Raw genomic sequence first — 17,932 nt, 5'->3', positions numbered from 1 at the left:
ACACGTACAATTATTTCAATATTCTTTTCGTTAAATCTAAACGGTCAATGATTTTTTGGATGGCAAAGAAATTTACACGTTCTTACACGGTCGGTTTTTTTATATTTCGATTTTTTTTCTATTAAATTAATTGAGCTCAACTAATACATTATCGTGCAGATTTATGTACAAAGTGTGAAGTATTTTATTTTAACCTTTAACCAACCCAATATTTTCATGCACTTTGATCATGAAATGCACTTTTGCAAATACTTAAATACTATGATTGTTATGTAAGTATGGGCGATCGACTATTGCGTTCGCTTTATCAGGTCTCGTGATAGCATTGCACATGGACATATTTCGAATATTCAGAATATATGCAAAAAGAAAAGAGAAAATAGAGCGCTTGTACTATAAAATATTTTTCTATATTCGTTTTAATTTGTGACACCTTCTTTATATTTTAACTTATATCTAAAAATTCCTAAGATTCTTGGTATTCAGTATTACGTATTAGAATGATAGTTTATCAATATAACTGTACTATAAAGTATTATCAGTTGTATCGCATTGACACAATAATGTGCTATAATAATTTGTTATCTCGTCGATAAAGAAAATCGATCGTAACTAGCTGTGATGAACATTTAATATTTATAAAATATTATAATAAACATTGAGACTATGTGAAAAATATAATCTATAAAATGAATAAATAAATTAGATGGGATAAATATACACATATCGAGCATGCATACATATATAAGTACTTGTCAAATGTTAAGTATTCATCATTCGATTTCTAACATTCCTACATCACGTTTGTTTTTTCCTGTTATATCAAAAACATTATCGAGTATAAATAGATAGATTGATTTATTTTATTGTACGGTAGACCGTCCAGTGTATCCTGATGTCGCGTCACAATATTTTCTCGCTCTATCTCGTACCAGATCGTCAATGAATTTGTTTTGCGAGATGGATGAAGATAAATTATGAAGACGAGAAGCCAAATAACACATAATGAAGGCGGATAGAACTAATAACGCACCTAATCCAATAGTCACGTAAAGAAAACCGCCGCAATTACCTTCCAAGCCGGTTGCAACTTTGTTGTAAATATCTGCAGATAAATGAGTTCATTAATTACATTGATTGTAACGCGAAAAATGTTAATGTATTATTAATTTCTTTTATATCATATAATATTGATATGTATATAATCTTATATACAATATCAAACGTTTCATACCGTCTGGCATCATGACGGTATACTCAATGTTCTCCTTGAATTTCGTAAAAGGCGTTGAGTCATTGTAACTCTTAATGAGACGTTCGACTTTAGGCAAAAACCCTCCATCGACTTTCTCGTTGACATTTCGTTTTTTTCGTTTGCCATGACCCGACGGTTCGAAAAGATCCAAGCAAAAATCCTATAAATTATATTTAAAAATCCATTCATGATTATTATCTTAACGCGATCTTCATGCAGATCGAACACTTATTTATATATGCCTCTTTAAAATCTTCTTTACATTTTTTTCAATATGTGTATGCTATACATATTGAAAAAGATATATAAATATCCGATATACATATCGGACATAAATTATATATAATCCTTTACCATATCTATAATCCTTTTACTACATATATCTATAATCCTTTTACCACTTTCGTTTGTTTAAACAGTTTTATAAGAGGAGTTTGAGAAACAACGTCAATCTTCTATATTGAAAGAATTTGAAATAAATAAGAGAAAGAAATTTTCTCACCGGTTGACAATCTTGTGGTTCCATACAAGCTTTTATTTGCGAGTGTATCCATAAGGTAGATCGTTCTCGCATAGAACTAAGCAAGAATGCTTCGAAATCCAAAAATACCTCGTTTTTTCTCTCGCGATACCTTGCCGGTTGATGAGGAATGATTGATGCGAAATCTCGATTTCTACAGCCATCCTTAACAAGGATGACGCTCCCTGGGGCATGCGGTTGATCGGGATCAGGGCTGACCGTTACTTCCAGAAGTTTTATGTAACCCCAAGCGCTGTCAGGACTGATACGAGCTCTCAGCTGAAGTTTTGTACCTATTGGCACTGCCTGATCGACTGTTTGGGATCCGCTAGATTCTGATATATTGCCCGTAGCTTCACGATAAAGAGCAACTTCGTATTCTAAGCGACCTGGTGTCTCCTCTACTACACCGGATACTCTAGCACCATGTGGACTGAAACAAACATTGAAAATCTATTCTAACTAAATTTTATTGTATCTAATTATTTTGCTTATTTATTATTTTTCGACTTAATCGTAGTCGACTTAACGCGGATGTATTTCACATATTTACTAGACCAAAATGTTTTGGTAAATTACTCTAATACAGTAATCCCATCGTTAACGAATCATTCTCGCCGGAAAATTGTGTAATTTTATAACATATCGTCGATTAGTTACGATTAACAAGATATTGAGGCGTTATGTCCAAGAGTAATTTTCACTGAGAAATTCAATATTTTATTATCGTGTTACGTGTTAGCAATCGAAACAATACAATTATTGCAAATTCATTATAAATGCGCAATTTAATGACATCACGCAATCCTATTTAATTGCCAAGTTGATCAAGTCATTCGCTATATACAAACTTTATGCTCTTCGCTATAATATATGTATTATATACCTATCAGAATAATATACTATAATATACAGAGTATAATGCAAATTTCATAATCGAATAGTTTGATAATGAAATCGTTTCGATTACCTTTATGTAGTTAACGACAAAAATTCAATTTTCTATTTCATATCATTTTCTGTTTTATTTTTTTTTTTCAGTATCTTGGTATCTTAATTATTACAGATTTTGAATTAACGGTGTCGTTTTATGTCTTTAATTGCAATATATAAATCATATAGGAAGCGAAGACATTACTGATTAGAACGTAATTAATAATTCAACAATAGAAAAGAGGATGTCATAAATTGACCTGTTGTTAACTTACAAGGTACCAGCAAAACCAGCCGCTTTGTGCCTAAGCAATGTGGGCTCAGGTGGACGACACATGAGGATCAATTCTTGATCGGCCAGCATTACGACACCAGGAAATGCCGGAAACCATATCCGTAAATGAATAAATCCCTATGAAAACAATAACAAACGATTACATTTATATTTGCGATATTTTATACATATATATGTAATTTATGAACGAAATATTATTTCTTATCAGCATACCAATTATTTATTCTTTTTAATAATTATATATTTTTAATTATAATATTGCGCGTAACTTTAATAAAAACCATAATGTTCGACGTTAGATATTAAATTAACACGAACGAATTTTTTCAGTTGACGTTTCGCATCAAAGCACGATAAGTTAATCCCTTTAAAAAAAGAAAGAGAGAGAGAGAGAGAGAGAGAGAGAGAGAGAGAGAGAGAGAGAGAAAGGCGTACTTTGATAGGATTAATTATGATTATCTTCAATTTTATATATTTCAATGAGGTGAATTACGAGTTATTTAAAAATTCTAGTGCTAAAATTTTAGAAATAAAGTTACGAGAATTATATATATTCTTTCTGAATAGATACATATACTATATTCACGTATACATTAATGTCATATTTTTATTCCATATTTGTAATTATTGTTTTTCCATATTTGTAATTCCATATTTGTAATTTATGTTCTCGAATATTTAATTATATTTAATCGAATAATTAATTTCAATATTTGTCCTTTATTGTAATTACTCAATTTATTATATCTGTAATAACGCTATTTTATTTATATTACAAATACAATATTTTTTTTCTTAAATAAAATTTAAATTTTCAATTCTCTTAAATATTTATAATGATTTCCAAAAATACTCTGATGTAATATATTAATGTCTCTGTTTATAATTTTCAAATACATATTTTGTTTATTCTAGAAACATTATTTAATCTTAATAAATACAAATATTTCTTGAAGTCTCTTCCTTTTTTTATATTTCTCTCACGTCGACTTACGTTTCTTTTGAGAACACCGCATCGTGAAAAATCCGTCACTTTGAGAAAGTAATTGTCTTCTTGAGAATCGTTAGGATCAGGTCTAATTTGGCAATGAATGTCGATGAGAGGATTGGCTGATCTATCGTCGGCAAATAGCGGAGCTCCTCTGAAGCCGATCGGTCTTCTGATTTTCGCTGTGAGAAGATCAGCTGCTGAACCGGCGCCACTGCATTGAATGTCGGAAATCTCGTAATCTTGAGCAATGATTACGCTAACCTAGGACGATCGAAGAAAGAAAATAAAATAAAGAAGACAGGCAAATTATTTCCCAGACTTTGTTTCCAAGCACTTTATGAATATTTATGTAATTTCCCTTGGCCCGCACCTCGGGACATCTCGTTGCACTTCAAAATTGTATATTTAATGGCGAAACTCTTTTTGAACTTCCCAATGAATCTCGAAAGCTTTTATATTCGACCCACAAAAACGTTCCTACGTTATTGGCTTTATTTCACGTTACCATACGTATTTAGCTTTGTTTATCTCTTTTTCTTTTTATAGTATCTCATGTATTTGCACTTACAATATTTTCTTTCTTTCGAGAGAAAGAATCGATCTTACTATAATGTATAAAATTCTTAATTTCAATCTAATTTTATCAATCTGATTTTTACAATCTAATTCGAAGTTGATTCAAATACGAGTAAAATTGGCGCCAAACTAAAGACCTCGATTTTTCTCTGAAATTTGAATCTGATGATTTATCATTTAATTGTGAAATTATTTAAAGAAGGACAGATTGTTAATCTCTAGGATAGCATGCGAGTCGATTGGTTATTAACCAGACACGTGTCATTTGAGTTATGGTAATTTACTTAATAGTCTGCCGATCGTTTTAATCTCACGATGACTAGGCGCGTGCGTCCCACTAGTGGTATAGATCTCTCACTCTCGATGTTCCTAACTTGGTCCGTCCCCACTACTTTTGTAGATCTATCTCTCTCTCTCTCTCTCTCTCTCTTTCTCTGAGCGCTGTATGACATATAGGTTATAACAACGCTATCAGGCGCTACTGGCAGACGGGCCAAGGTGAGCGAAAAACGTGCACTTGTACTTCATTTCGAGTAACGGATCTAAAAAGAGACGCTCTACTGCACGTGTAAAACTATTCGTTGCGTATATATATGTATAGATACGTATTATACCATGCTAAAACTTTTAACGTAATCCCGTTTCTTATATTTTTAGCGCATTCAAGCAAAATGCACTTTCATTGTGTAAATATTCTCTTCTACTAATAATTTATACTTTTTGTTTTGTACTATTTTATTTCTCAATCTGGATCTGAATATTTGTAGATATTTAATTGAATTTTCATTTACGATTTATAAGTTATGTTCTTTTATAATAAGATTATATCGTTTTAGGAGAAATTGTTACATAGTTTGTAAGATAATTTCAATGTTCAATTTTATCTACGATATATTATAGCGTTAACTTTAAGTATCTACGATATATTGATACAAATTGGTACGTGGAGTATGACCTCACGAATGCAGGATATTCGTGGCTATGTCATACCTTCTAAAGCAAGCATCGAATTCCGGTCAACGGGTTACACCAACGCCTAGATATTTCCATATATGTATCTTTTATAATATATGTATAGAAAAGCGTATAAACAAACCAACAGTTTTCTATTACATCCATATGAATGAGTACTATCGCATGTATTATTTGTTTATGAAAGTCAAATCTATGAAATAATTACTGTTCTTGGAATAATTTTGAAATAGGATTGACACGTTTCACGATAAAATGCTTTATGTTAGCGTATATTGTTATGAAATAAGAACGGTATAAATTTTATTTTAAGATCTTAATGACTTTTAAATTTAATTACATTACTACTTTAATTAGATATCGTTTAGGATGGTATTTACTAACTGCTAACATTATCTCATTTATCTCTTTCTAATATAATATATCATTTAAAGACTAATGTTCAGAATAATGCTTCAGAAACGATCGCTAATCACCGATTACATCGGAAGAGAAATATGGTTTGCGTATATATTTACAAGTACTATCGATGTACACACATACATACATACATATATACATACATACACACATACATATATACTTAGCACAAATTTGTGGCGTTAAATCGAAGTTTAGTTGGCCGACGTCGTTAATCGAGCGACAAACAACTTAGTCCTTTAAGTGAACGCTTATCGAGACGCAGGTGTTGCTGCGATCGACTTTGGGTAACGGCTAACGTTCGCAAAATAGGAAGACAATTTCCTCGAGAATACGGCAAGCACGCGTGTATATGTAAACGCATGCAAACCTATGATCGATGATACAAATTCACAAGCGTAAGATAAGAAAAAATTACTATGCCGTTTAATGCTTACAATTAGTATCAATTTATTCGAACGATCAGTTTCAATATCATAACGGTAACGGAAGGAAACTATGAAGTCGATAATGATTTTGATATATTTCCAAGTTCAATTCAATTTAGTGCTTGGTTAATCGAATTACATTTAGACGAACAAACTTATTGTTAATCGACAACATATTAAAGTAAGGCGATACAAAATACTTCGCGAGAGTTTAGAGAAAATCAATATGATGTCAAGTGATATTAATCCATAATAGTATAATAAAAACGCATTATATTGATTGTCGTGTTTATAACGTAAATAAATTCATAAGAAAGAGAAAGAATTCCGTTCTCTTTGAATAAACTAAAAAAAAATAAGAAAAAGAACTAAGTAAATAAAACAGAGAGAAAACACCACGCTAATTTTATCGTCATCAATTTTATTGTCCTACAAATATCGTTTGCAAGGACAAAAGTTACAAAGTCAAATTAATATTATTGTTTAAACGATGACCGAAGAGAGAAAGAGAGAGAATGAGAGAGAGAGAGAGAAAGAGAGAGAGAGAGAGAGAGAGAGACAACATTTTGTTTTATATTAATTGAAATCCAAAATGTATTAACTTCTAAAACGTTTTCTCGATTGATTCTCGAAAATAAAAAATTCTTGTCAAAAATGTATGTTTTATCACTCTTCTAAGGTTAATGACTCCTGGTACACTTGTATATGAATACCTAGTATGAAATAAAGATTCTTTCTTTTTCTCTCTCTTTCTTACGTATCAACAACGACAAACGTACTTGCGTTTGTTCGATCAATGGATATAAAAGTAACGGGAAAGAAGAAACGGTCGAAATCCGCCACGCGAAACGGCCGAGGACCGGTCACCGAAATTGCCTTTGGGGCAAGTGGATTTTATTTTCTCCGTTCAAAATACACAACTGTGACCTACTCTTTTACGACATCGTCAATTTTTTTTTCCTCGCTCTCCTCCCCCCATCATTTTTCACATCAGGAAGCATTCATACGCGATATCTATTTCTACCTATCTCTCTAACATTCTTTCTTCCCGTTTTTCTATCTTTTTTCTTCCTTTACTAATAATTCTATGCTTTCACTCATATCCCTCATCTATTAATGCCCCACGTGGTATGCAATTTGTATTGAGGGACAATGTAAAAGCAACGGTGTAACCCATCAGGAACATCTTTCTATCCTTTTCTTTCTTTCTTTTTTTTCTCTATCTCTTTTCCTGCTGACATTGAAGGTCTTTTCTTTTCTTTATCCTTTCGACATAAATATCCTTTTCACCATGTCTTTTAACGCGATGGCCGTATAAAAACGGTTTTTCTATTGTTCCGAAACTTAGGAAATTATTTTTGCAAGAAACTTTACGGTCCGTCATATATTTTTGTTTTCCTAAAAGAAAAAGAAAAAAAAATAATGAATTTTTTCTTCTTTTTGCGGTAAATTTCTTTCTTTTTCAAAGGACTGTTTAAATATACGATAAGAGATTTTGCTTGGATTGAAAAATTAAAATGAACCGATGTGCGAAATCTTGTGCTTGATAGTATATCCTTGCCGGCATGGTTCGGTGGCAATTTAACCATAGTAGTGGTAATGATGATTATAGTATAACATAAAATACATTTCCCGTATTTGTTGCATGGTTGCACAAAAGAGAACCATTGACTTCTCGTCCGATTTTACGAACGGAATAAAAGATTTATAATTCATTTTGTAGATATCGTACCTATACATATACATATATATATAAACTCGCGACAGGATAACAAAAAATCAAATGTGAGCTATGATTTAATGATCTCTATTAAAAAGATTATTAAGAAAGTTATGTGAAAATCATTAATCAATAAAATGGAACGAAATTCTTGTTTAAGGAATAAGATATTTCCTTCTATGAGAAAGATGAAATAAAGTAATCAAGAAAATTATCCTTTCTTTTTATCTTAGAGATTTATATCTTAAAGTTATAAATCAAGCAAGAAGTATAGTTAATATAATTTTGGATCTATTACGTTAGTTTTTTATTTCAAATGCATTTTTTATCAATATTTTGAATGAAGTTGAGTTCGTTTGTAAGAATCGCATCTGAAGTTATCAAACGCTTCCTGCGTTAATGAAGACAAAAAAATCAGGAACGTTAACCTCCTATTAATTTTTTGTAGGAAAAATTTGACTTAATACGAAATTTAGGTGATATTTGTTATGAATTTTGTTAATGTAATGAAAAACTCGATGTGAACCAAATGTTTGTAAATTTTTCTTGATATAGTATCTAGCCGTCTCTTTTCACCCACCGTGGAAAATAATGCAAGAATTCCGAGGATTCGGCACATAATGGCGGAGATAATGACAATGATGATCTTGTCGTCAACAAATCTATCTCCACGTCTCTTCGTGAATGTCTGACGTCGTTCGTTAAATCCTTGTCCACTGATTTAGTCTCACGCAAGTATAGTTTATCCAAGTTCACGAAGATAAACCGAAAGAAGAGTCAATGTTGTCGGCCCTTTTGGGGTGACGCAATTTAGCAGAAGGTTCACGACGGACTGAAGTCTTAACTCGATGTTGAGAATGCGCAAGAATTCTCCCCCCGAGGCGTCTTCAGTAACGCCAGCACTATGGACTCTTCTCCTTTTTCTTTTCTTCTTCTTCTGTTTCTTCTTATTCTTCTCCTTCTTCTTCTGTTTCTACCTTGTCTTCCTTCATAGGTAGGCGGGAGAGAAAGTCATGGAACCGAAGAATCACCGGACCATCCGGAGTACTGTTAATGCATGCCCGGTGCCTCCACTAACGACCATCCTTTGCCTCCTCTTCGTTCTCCTTCTCTTTAAGCCATGCGATGCCCCCGTAACGTCGCCATTGTATCTTCACTTCTGACCAACCGTTTTCTTTAAGGGCGACAAATGATCTCCTCAAGGACGTGATTCTAATTTACAAACGTATTCCAAAATTATTCCCTCAAAAAATTTCATGAAAATTTCTTCAAACGATATTTTTAAATTGATAATTTTATATTTGCAAAATTTACGAAATAATTTAATATAAAAATAGAAGATCAAAAGAAAAAATATTAGAAAGTATGAAGAAATATTCGTAAGACTAATTATGAAAAATAAATATACCTATCTACATAATCTTCTATCTTACTATTTGTAACCTTAATTTTATCATAATGATTGGTAGTAAATTATAATAATTATCGATTCTTTATTACGAAGAAACGTGATTCTACGTCCGTTCAATTTCAAAGAAATAAAATAACGATGATCAGTGCTAGAAAAGGTTTCCGTTCTGGGAGGTGCCACGAACTCAACGGATCAAGGAACATAACGTGAATCTGATGGTATGCATAATAGAGGAATTGTTTAACCGGTTACTGACTTCTCTGCAGCGTAAATTTTAGGTCAGAGTCGTGGTCTCTTCGATTAAAGAAAAATATGTACCGGAAATATAATCGTTTGAGTCTATGCATTTATGCATGTATTTTTTTTTCGATTTTTTCAAACGATTTTGGTGCAAGGTGTATATATGTATGTATATATCTTTGTACGTGCGTTACTTGAATCCTCCTTCGTCATCGTTGTCGTGAATGAAAGAAACATTTTTTAAATGCTTTCACGCTTATGAAATGAATTTCGAATATCCACAGGTGTTTGTAAGAAAAAAACAAAATATAAGAGATATCTTTTGAAAAAAGTTATTCAGAATATATCGAAAGTTAATTGAATTCTCAGGAAATGTTAGCAATAAAATAATATTGCTTTTTATAACGTTGTGCAAAATAAATTATGATGATTTTGAAACTATTTCAAGCTGCCTTCTTTTTTATTTCAAAACAAAAGTAATATAAAAGAAAGAAAGAAGAAGAAAGGAAAAGAAAGAAACAGAAACAAAACCAAGATCGTTTCAGTTCTTTTCCATGGCGCCAGATGGTGTGACAAAAAGAAAAAAAAAGAAAGAAGGAAAAGAAAAATAGAAAGAGTCGGTCTTCTCGTCGAAAAGAGGAAGAATAATTTGAGATTTGTCCCGGTCCCTTGCTGTACTTGTCACTGACTGAGTGACTGATAGGAACTCGCGCGCTTAAGCATGCTCTACGATGTCACGCACTCTAATCCGCAGAACGTTCCGCTGGATTACCTTTCCGTTATTTTCTGTAACGTCTGCCATGCGCGCACGTGCCGTTTATATTACCTTATGTAATAGGTATAACTTGTACAGGAACGTATATATATACATATACGTTATCGCACTTATACGCGTGCATTTGTATGCATAGATATATGTAAGCATTCACATATCTATCTATACATACACCGAGTCACAAGGGTGTTTGTAATCCGAGTGGAGAGGAGATTCGTCGTTATGGATTAACGTGTTACATAATCTTCGATGCAGAGGGTTGAATGACACAACTAGGTCATTCTATCTTAGCAATGTTACCTTCGAGATGGAAAGGACGACCAACAGTTTTGTATATATATTATAATTATATCATATATATAGGATACATATATATACATAAAATATATATATTTTTATATATTTATATATATATATTTATATATATTTATATATATTTATATATATTTATATAAATTTATATATATATATATTGCGTGTGTATGTGTATGCATTTAGAGAAAATATATTTCTTTTTTTATATCGTTATTTCTCCCGAAGAAAAATAATGAGACGTCCCGTTATGAAAAATATTATGAGATAGATAGTGGTTTATCCGTCATTATTAAGATTGTAATTGAGGTAGAACGTTCTATTAATTTTGCTTTTTCATCTTCATTATTTTACTTCTTCTAATGTCTACGTTTATATATACTACCTTAGATACACCAAATATGAAAACGCAACGGAGAGATAACAGGGAAATTAATCGATCGACCTTCTCTTTCTTTATTATTCTTTTTCGACATTTTTTCAAAGATATGTATATATCTTAATTTTTTATGCATGCACCACTAATAAAACGCATGCAATCATGTATTTTTAGTCAGACTATAAGGGATTACTTTACGACATAGCGTTAAATTATTTTCTAGGAAAAATGTCGCGTGTAATTCATATAAATATTTCATGAGAATTCGAAACGCGCTGTACGCTTCATTCCGTTCCTGGCATTTATCATTTAATAATTACGCACCTGTGTCATACATGTATCCAAGATGCCGTACATATCGTGCGATATTACGCAATAATAATTTAAAATGACAACTATACGAATAAGTAAGATAAAAATACCAATACGAAATCATTTGACACGAGTAGAATCGATTTTATACTTGAATATCTTTCCGATTATATATGAGAATATACGATGTTATCGGTGAATACTTTTAAATCTTGTTTCTCTTTTTTTTTGTTTTTGTTTTTTAGAAGTACAGAAGAGTAAAAAGAAACAATATTTATTTTATAGTCGCTTCTAGGGACTACATATCGATACAGCGGAAATAGAATTCACGTTTTGTTCGAAAGGAAGTCCCTGACAAAAGAAATATATATGCGTCCAAGTTTTAAATGAAATCGATAATAGAATGGAATATGTTTTGTAAGTATAAATCATCGATGGATATAAAAACAGACGTTTTTCCAAAAAGAAAATAAAATGTACAATCATGTATCTAACCATTAATTAATGCTTTTTTATCGATATATCAAAATGAACATTTCTAATATATTTGCCTTAGGATTCGAATATTTATTTAAAGTACGAATCCTTGTCTACGATCTTTAACGTTTATTATGTAATTTTTTGAAAAATACAACCTAGAAGAAAAGAGGAGAAATAAAAATGAACGAACACATTAATTCCATTCCAGAGAAGCCATTTCTCTTTTGAGAAGAACGTTCATCTTATTAAAAGATAACTAAAGTATAGATCTCGGGGTATAGTTTTTTTTCCCTCTCAAATTCGTCCGCTCGGAAGCATCTGCTTCCGTGAAGCGATTCGCGCGAAACGAAAGCAATTCTCAGCGTTAACGGGGTGCGGTCTGCTAGCATAAAGACTTTTTGCAATGAATTCTTGACTTTCCTGCAAGTCTCAGTCTTCTATCATCGTCCTCGGAATTTATTCGCAAATCATCATGATCGCAGCAATGGCAAAAAATATATATATATATGATTGTAAAGAATACTCCTCGTATCATATATTTTCATTTTCGAGATACTTGTAATTATTTAAAATTCTAAATAATAAATTTTTTAATTCTTCTTATCAGACTTCTGTTAAATTGGATTTATTTTTTTGATATATAAAATTTATTTTCATGCATTTTTTTCAGATAAACACAAGTTCTATATTCTATAGCTCAATTAATACCCAATTAAGTCAAATCTTTTGAAATTGTGACATGTGGCGTTTTTCCTTACAGTCACACACAAACACGCATACCTATTATATATATATATATATATATATATATATATATATATACATATATGTATATACATATATATAATACAGATGCCACTTTACACAACTAGCCGACGTTGCTAGTGTTTAAGATTAATGATATAATTATTGCTGTTGGCCGCATGTTACGCAGCGATTCGCTCTTTCACGTTACAGACCATAGCGGACGATAATGACAGAAACGAGGCCGACGAGTGCTTCGAGACGATAACGAACAGAGTTTCCTACCAATCATTCGTCTATATCTTACATATTTCGCGAGTTTCGTGACTTTCGTTCGTTCGTTTTCAAAAGTGGCGCCACAACTTTCTATACTTGTCATGTAAACTTCCACTTCCAACGTAATCTCTTATGAAAACTTTTACCGAATCGAATGGGTGTTACATTCGAGCAAATTCCATTTTATTTTCTTATGAATATAATTTGTTGTTTTTGTTAAGATTCAAATTATTGGAGGAATTAAAATTTTTTCAAAACTATCCATAGTCCAATTGAATTTTGAGGTTATCAATATGTTACTTAAAGCGAAAGGCAAACGCATTTTTTAATTTGATTTTACATTAATACGTGTTTCGATAAACTAAATGAATAGATACGTAGATCGAAGTCAGGAAAAAAACTAAATTTATACTTTATTTTTGTCCCAGCATAAATATGAGCATTATTTTGTATATTGATATCTATTTATAAGATCAATTTTTTAAGACACGTGAAAATAGTTCGAATTTTATTCTTTATCTAATATAAAGTTTTTACTTAAAGGTTTTGAATTTATCAAAAAAGTTTTGTAATTGAATAAATAATAAAAATAATTCGTTTTATTTACGCCTCGAGGCATATCGGCATACTTTATGGAAATTTACAATAGCGGATACAACGCTTCGTTGCGAAAAATATTCCCATATTTAATTTGCTTTTCTGTTCATTTTCGTTGCCGGCCAAAGGAGAATTAATGTTGAATTTCTTACTTTAAAATCACGATGGAAATGATCGAATTACTTTTTTATCTCCCCTCTCCTTAGTCCGTTATCCGGAAGCTTATCTCGCGTGTACCATATCGTTCTAAGAAATTACTTTGTATTTTTCCGTATATTACGATAAAAAATGGGAAGGTCCCGTTCGAGGAAAAGTGTTCATTAAAACGACGCCTGAAGTACAAGTCTTAAGTTTAAATCTTTATTATGCAATAATAATACAATGAGATATCTGAACATATAAGTAAGAACAACCGTGAATCGTATTTAGATAAAATAAATTTTCATGATGTTAGGAAAAAATAAACTCTATATTTTCAGTTTTTAGTTTGTTGATAAACATAAATTCTAACTCTACTTCCTCTGAAGTATATATATATAAAAAAAAAAAAAAAAAAAGATCAAAACAAAAGTCATTCTATTCTAATTTGTTTAATAATCTGTTATCGTTTGAATGTCGTTCATCTTACATATTGATCAGTTCTCTGTGAACGATCTTATCCTTATTAGAATTTTAATCGATCTTATGATTATGTAAAAAAATTATATAAAATTCAGGGATAAACTTCAACGAAGTGAATATTAAATAACAATCATGGCAAAACAAACTAAAAATAATTAATTTGTTGATTACATACTTATATTAGTCGATTGCAACGATATATCCCGCAGGGACATAGCTCTTTTTTCATCATAACAAATAAAAAAAAAAATAATAATATGAAATTGTAACTTTCATTTTTCTTAAGGCACATTGAACATTAACAGTTATGAATCTACTTTATCTTTGAATCTAATGCTTTGAAGAGTTAAAGTCAATCATATATTGATTTGACAAACTATTTTCAAAGTGCTAGATTCTATTAACCAATTATACTTCAACGTGTCAAGATTTAGTTTTCCAATGAGAGTTTATCAATTTCTGGTAGTTCTAATTTTGTATTGATAGGAGAACTTGATGTAGTATCAGGAGTTTCAGTACCTGAGTCACACTTATTGTTATTTTCTCTATCATCTATGATCTTTGAAGATTCTGACTTCGTCTCTTTCTTTTCGTGCCTCATTTTAGCTTTTGAATTTTTCTCAGGATCAAAATAACTTTCCAAAACTTTTATCAGATCCTCTATTTTTTTGTCTTCTGCTGCAGTTAGCTTTTCTTTTATTAATTTCTCTAGACCTTGTTTCTGACCATTAGACCATGCTTCCTAATATAAATTAAAGAAATAAATATGTAATGTTATATGATAACAATATAGCGATTTTTGGTAGGTGGCGTAAGGGCAAAATCGGCATGAACTTTCCAAACAACCCAATATGTACTAACCTGTAATTGCGAATACTCTATACCAGCTTCAGCCAATAGTCGACGTAAAGGACTCGCGTGTTGGCGTTCCTTGCGACTTGCTTTAAACAATGGACCAAAAATTGGTCTCAGACTGTTTTGCCGTTCGAATACCACTTTCAGTTCTGTGCAGTTTTATGTTTAATTTATGTAACATATAAAACAACGTGTCATTGTATTTTTAAATACTTACTTGCACGCTCTTCTTCTTCAATATGGATGGGTTGTACGAACGGTTGAATAAATTCGATTGTACTTTTCATAGCTGTATCACTATCGCCACTTCCACTTGTTTCGCCTACCTTTGTATTTTCTTGCAGACTAATATGTTGTAAAACTTGTAAGGCCAGATATGCTCTATCTTTTGCATTATCTAATTCTTCTGTCTATTAAAAAAGTATATAAAGTCTTATTTTATCTTCAATTTAATTATTATTTTAAAAATTACTATATATTTTAATATTATTAATAGTCTTACCCTCTTAAGTAATGTACGTGACAAAGTACGTAGAGAAAATGTATGTACAGAATTTGTACATTTGGCCTCGGCAATATTGAAACCATTAGCAAAACCTCTAACAGTTTGTTTAAATCTTTCCACAAGATTATACCTTTGCAAAGATTCAAGTACCATAGCAGGAATAACCTTACGCGGTTCATGATAAAGCAATATAACTCCATCTGCTGCATCTCCTTTGACAGACTCCAACCAAGTTAAAAAGTCTGTTAATGCAGACACTTCGCTCTTAGTTTTTAACACCTAAAAGAAGGTATCAAGTTTACTTTTCAACAAAACAATAAAAGAATCAATAAATAAATATTCTTTTTAGAATACTTATAAGAACCTACCTTGTTAGTTTTACTGTTTTTAAGCATACGATATTTTCCAACAGTTACAACTCTCATGTTGTGCCGCTTGATAGCAGGAGGATTAAGATCCTTGTAAGGCATTACATATTGAGAGTAAGCAGAGCTAGGTGTGTATCCAGCAATTTGACAAATTTCATCTGTCAACTTTTTGCCAGTAGTATCCATATCCCAACCAACTAAACGATAATCTCCAGGCGCAATACCCATTGTTAGGGAAGATTGTTCCCCATTTGTTGTTCCATTTTCTGTTATAGTTGAAACCACCATATTTTCAAAGTTTATAATTTACCTGAAACAAATAATAAAGTTAAATTCCTTCTCGCACCATTTTCTATATATTGTAATAGGACGATATTTTTTTTAAACATAGAAGAATTAAACTAAAACCAAACTTTCAGAAAAAGTAACAAAGAAGCACGTATTTCGAAAAATATTATTTCCAAAGACACGACGAATATAGTTTAATATAATATCCTTCACTTACGTGAAAGATAAAACAACATATAAATCCAATTAAAATTAATATAACGGACACTACGAGAGAGTCAGAACATGCTTTTCGTCTATATCTAATTCGACGTGATTCGTGGAATCATTGGGTTTTTCTACAAGGGCGCGACATTTGGCTCTGTACATAGAAGAGCGTCAACAAACATACATCGACAAGGTCAATCGAATTTCAACAGGCTCTTTTCTCGTACGATCACTACAAGAACAAAAACACAATTTATGACTTACAACATACAATTAAGGTAAACGACGAAGTTTTCTGTATCCACCGATCGTCGATGTTTCCTGGACGATAACTAAGCACGATAATCGGTAATGTAATGCTATTTTATAAAACAAAAGGAAAAGATAGACAAAAGCTCGGGAGAATAAAAAAAGTGAAAGTTAAAGAAAAAAACAAAGGAAATCTCGTTCTTTTCGATTACGAAGTGAAAAATGACGTTTATTCGTTGTTATCTCTTGTAAATACTTCTGTACGTTTTTCTATCGACGATAAACAAAAGAAAGAAAAAAAAAAAGAAAAGATCCTTGCGTATATATCTGGATTGCGCTCTCGATATCATTGTTGGCAACGAAGCCAACGAGAACGACAATGTCAAGAAGAAAAGGATGATGATGATGATGTTCGCGCGCATAAAATCAAGTTCTTGTTGTAATACTATCGTAGAAAATAGCAATGCCGTCATCGTGGTTACACGTGGTCGTTACGAGGAAAGCGAAACATTCGTTCGCTTGAACGCGCCTTCCGTATTTGTACCTGGCGATTTCCGCCTACGCGGAAAGCGAATTCTCGATCCTTCTAAATGTCGATTATACGCCAAAGCGATATTTAGCGCGACACACCGTCCGATTTCTCCGTTTTCTCCGCCGTCTCAAGTATACTTACTTCTTTTTTCTTCCTTCTCTCTCTCTCTCTCTCTCTCTCTCTTTCTCTCTCTCTCTCTCTCTCTCTCTCTCTCTCTCTCTCTCTCTCTCCAAGCTGCAGGTAATGGCCCGAATAAATGTGTACTGTCACTTATCAGTTTCACGAACGTTACTGAAGGGTGAACAGAATTGAACGCACGTGTTAAGATTAGCGAGCGAACCGCCCATCGATCTAAGCATGCGCGTTAAATCTCTTAATCACGTGATCTATCTGACGTCATTCGATTCTACTGATACAAAAGTGATCGCAACGACGTTCGTGAGTCTAGTCTTGCATGGTTTTACCTCAACTATCTTTCTTGAGATTTTTCTTCGTACTTAACTAATTTTTTATTATCTTTCTCCAACTAGTAAATAGATACGTTATATATTATCTATTTATGATAAGTACAAGAAAAAAATCAATCGTGTCAGACAATCCAATAAAATTTGTTATTATTTGGGATCTTATACGAGTATATAACGTAATTATTATACTGTCGGTAATTAATA

At 31.8% G+C, this 17,932-nt stretch overlaps 2 protein-coding genes across 7 annotated transcripts; both read right to left on the bottom strand.

Moving 5' to 3' along the window:
- Positions 1-3: 3 nt before the first annotated feature.
- On the bottom strand, positions 4-9,190 carry LOC118444716 (uncharacterized). Of its 2 annotated transcripts, XM_035873255.2 has the most exons (6): positions 8,691-9,190; positions 3,998-4,255; positions 2,984-3,120; positions 1,758-2,208; positions 1,235-1,415; positions 4-1,105 (listed from the first exon to the last, which is right to left on the bottom strand). In XM_035873255.2, the coding sequence occupies exons 1-6, from the start codon at positions 8,727-8,729 to the stop codon at positions 864-866; spliced, it is 1,308 nt and encodes a 435-aa protein (XP_035729148.2). In that variant the 5' UTR covers positions 8,730-9,190; the 3' UTR covers positions 4-863. The 2 variants fall into 2 exon arrangements, with proteins under 2 accessions (XP_035729148.2, XP_085515837.1); XM_085659711.1 differs by lacking the exon at positions 3,998-4,255 and having other exon boundaries at positions 6-1,105; positions 8,691-9,189.
- Positions 9,191-13,974: 4,784 nt separating this feature from the next.
- exu (maternal protein exuperantia) lies at positions 13,975-17,537 on the bottom strand. Of its 5 annotated transcripts, none has more exons than XM_035873217.2 (6): positions 17,403-17,537; positions 15,986-16,295; positions 15,615-15,896; positions 15,330-15,522; positions 15,119-15,261; positions 13,975-14,999 (listed from the first exon to the last, which is right to left on the bottom strand). In XM_035873217.2, exons 2-6 carry the CDS (start codon positions 16,271-16,273, stop codon positions 14,688-14,690), a joined length of 1,218 nt encoding a protein of 405 aa, XP_035729110.1. In that variant the 5' UTR covers positions 16,274-16,295; positions 17,403-17,537; the 3' UTR covers positions 13,975-14,687. The 5 variants fall into 5 exon arrangements, with proteins under 5 accessions (XP_035729110.1, XP_035729116.1, XP_035729111.1 ...); XM_035873223.2 differs by lacking the exon at positions 17,403-17,537 and adding an exon at positions 17,274-17,382; XM_035873218.2 differs by lacking the exon at positions 17,403-17,537 and adding an exon at positions 16,745-17,021.
- Between the last annotated feature and the right edge of the window lie 395 nt (positions 17,538-17,932).

This window comes from Vespa mandarinia, chromosome 10 (genome assembly GCF_050613455.1).
Source record: "Vespa mandarinia isolate Hongniang chromosome 10, ASM5061345v1, whole genome shotgun sequence".
Taxonomy (NCBI): Eukaryota; Metazoa; Arthropoda; class Insecta; order Hymenoptera; family Vespidae; genus Vespa; species Vespa mandarinia.
The sequence above is the reverse complement of the archived record's forward strand: the minus strand, read 5'-3'. Positions and strand labels throughout refer to the sequence as shown.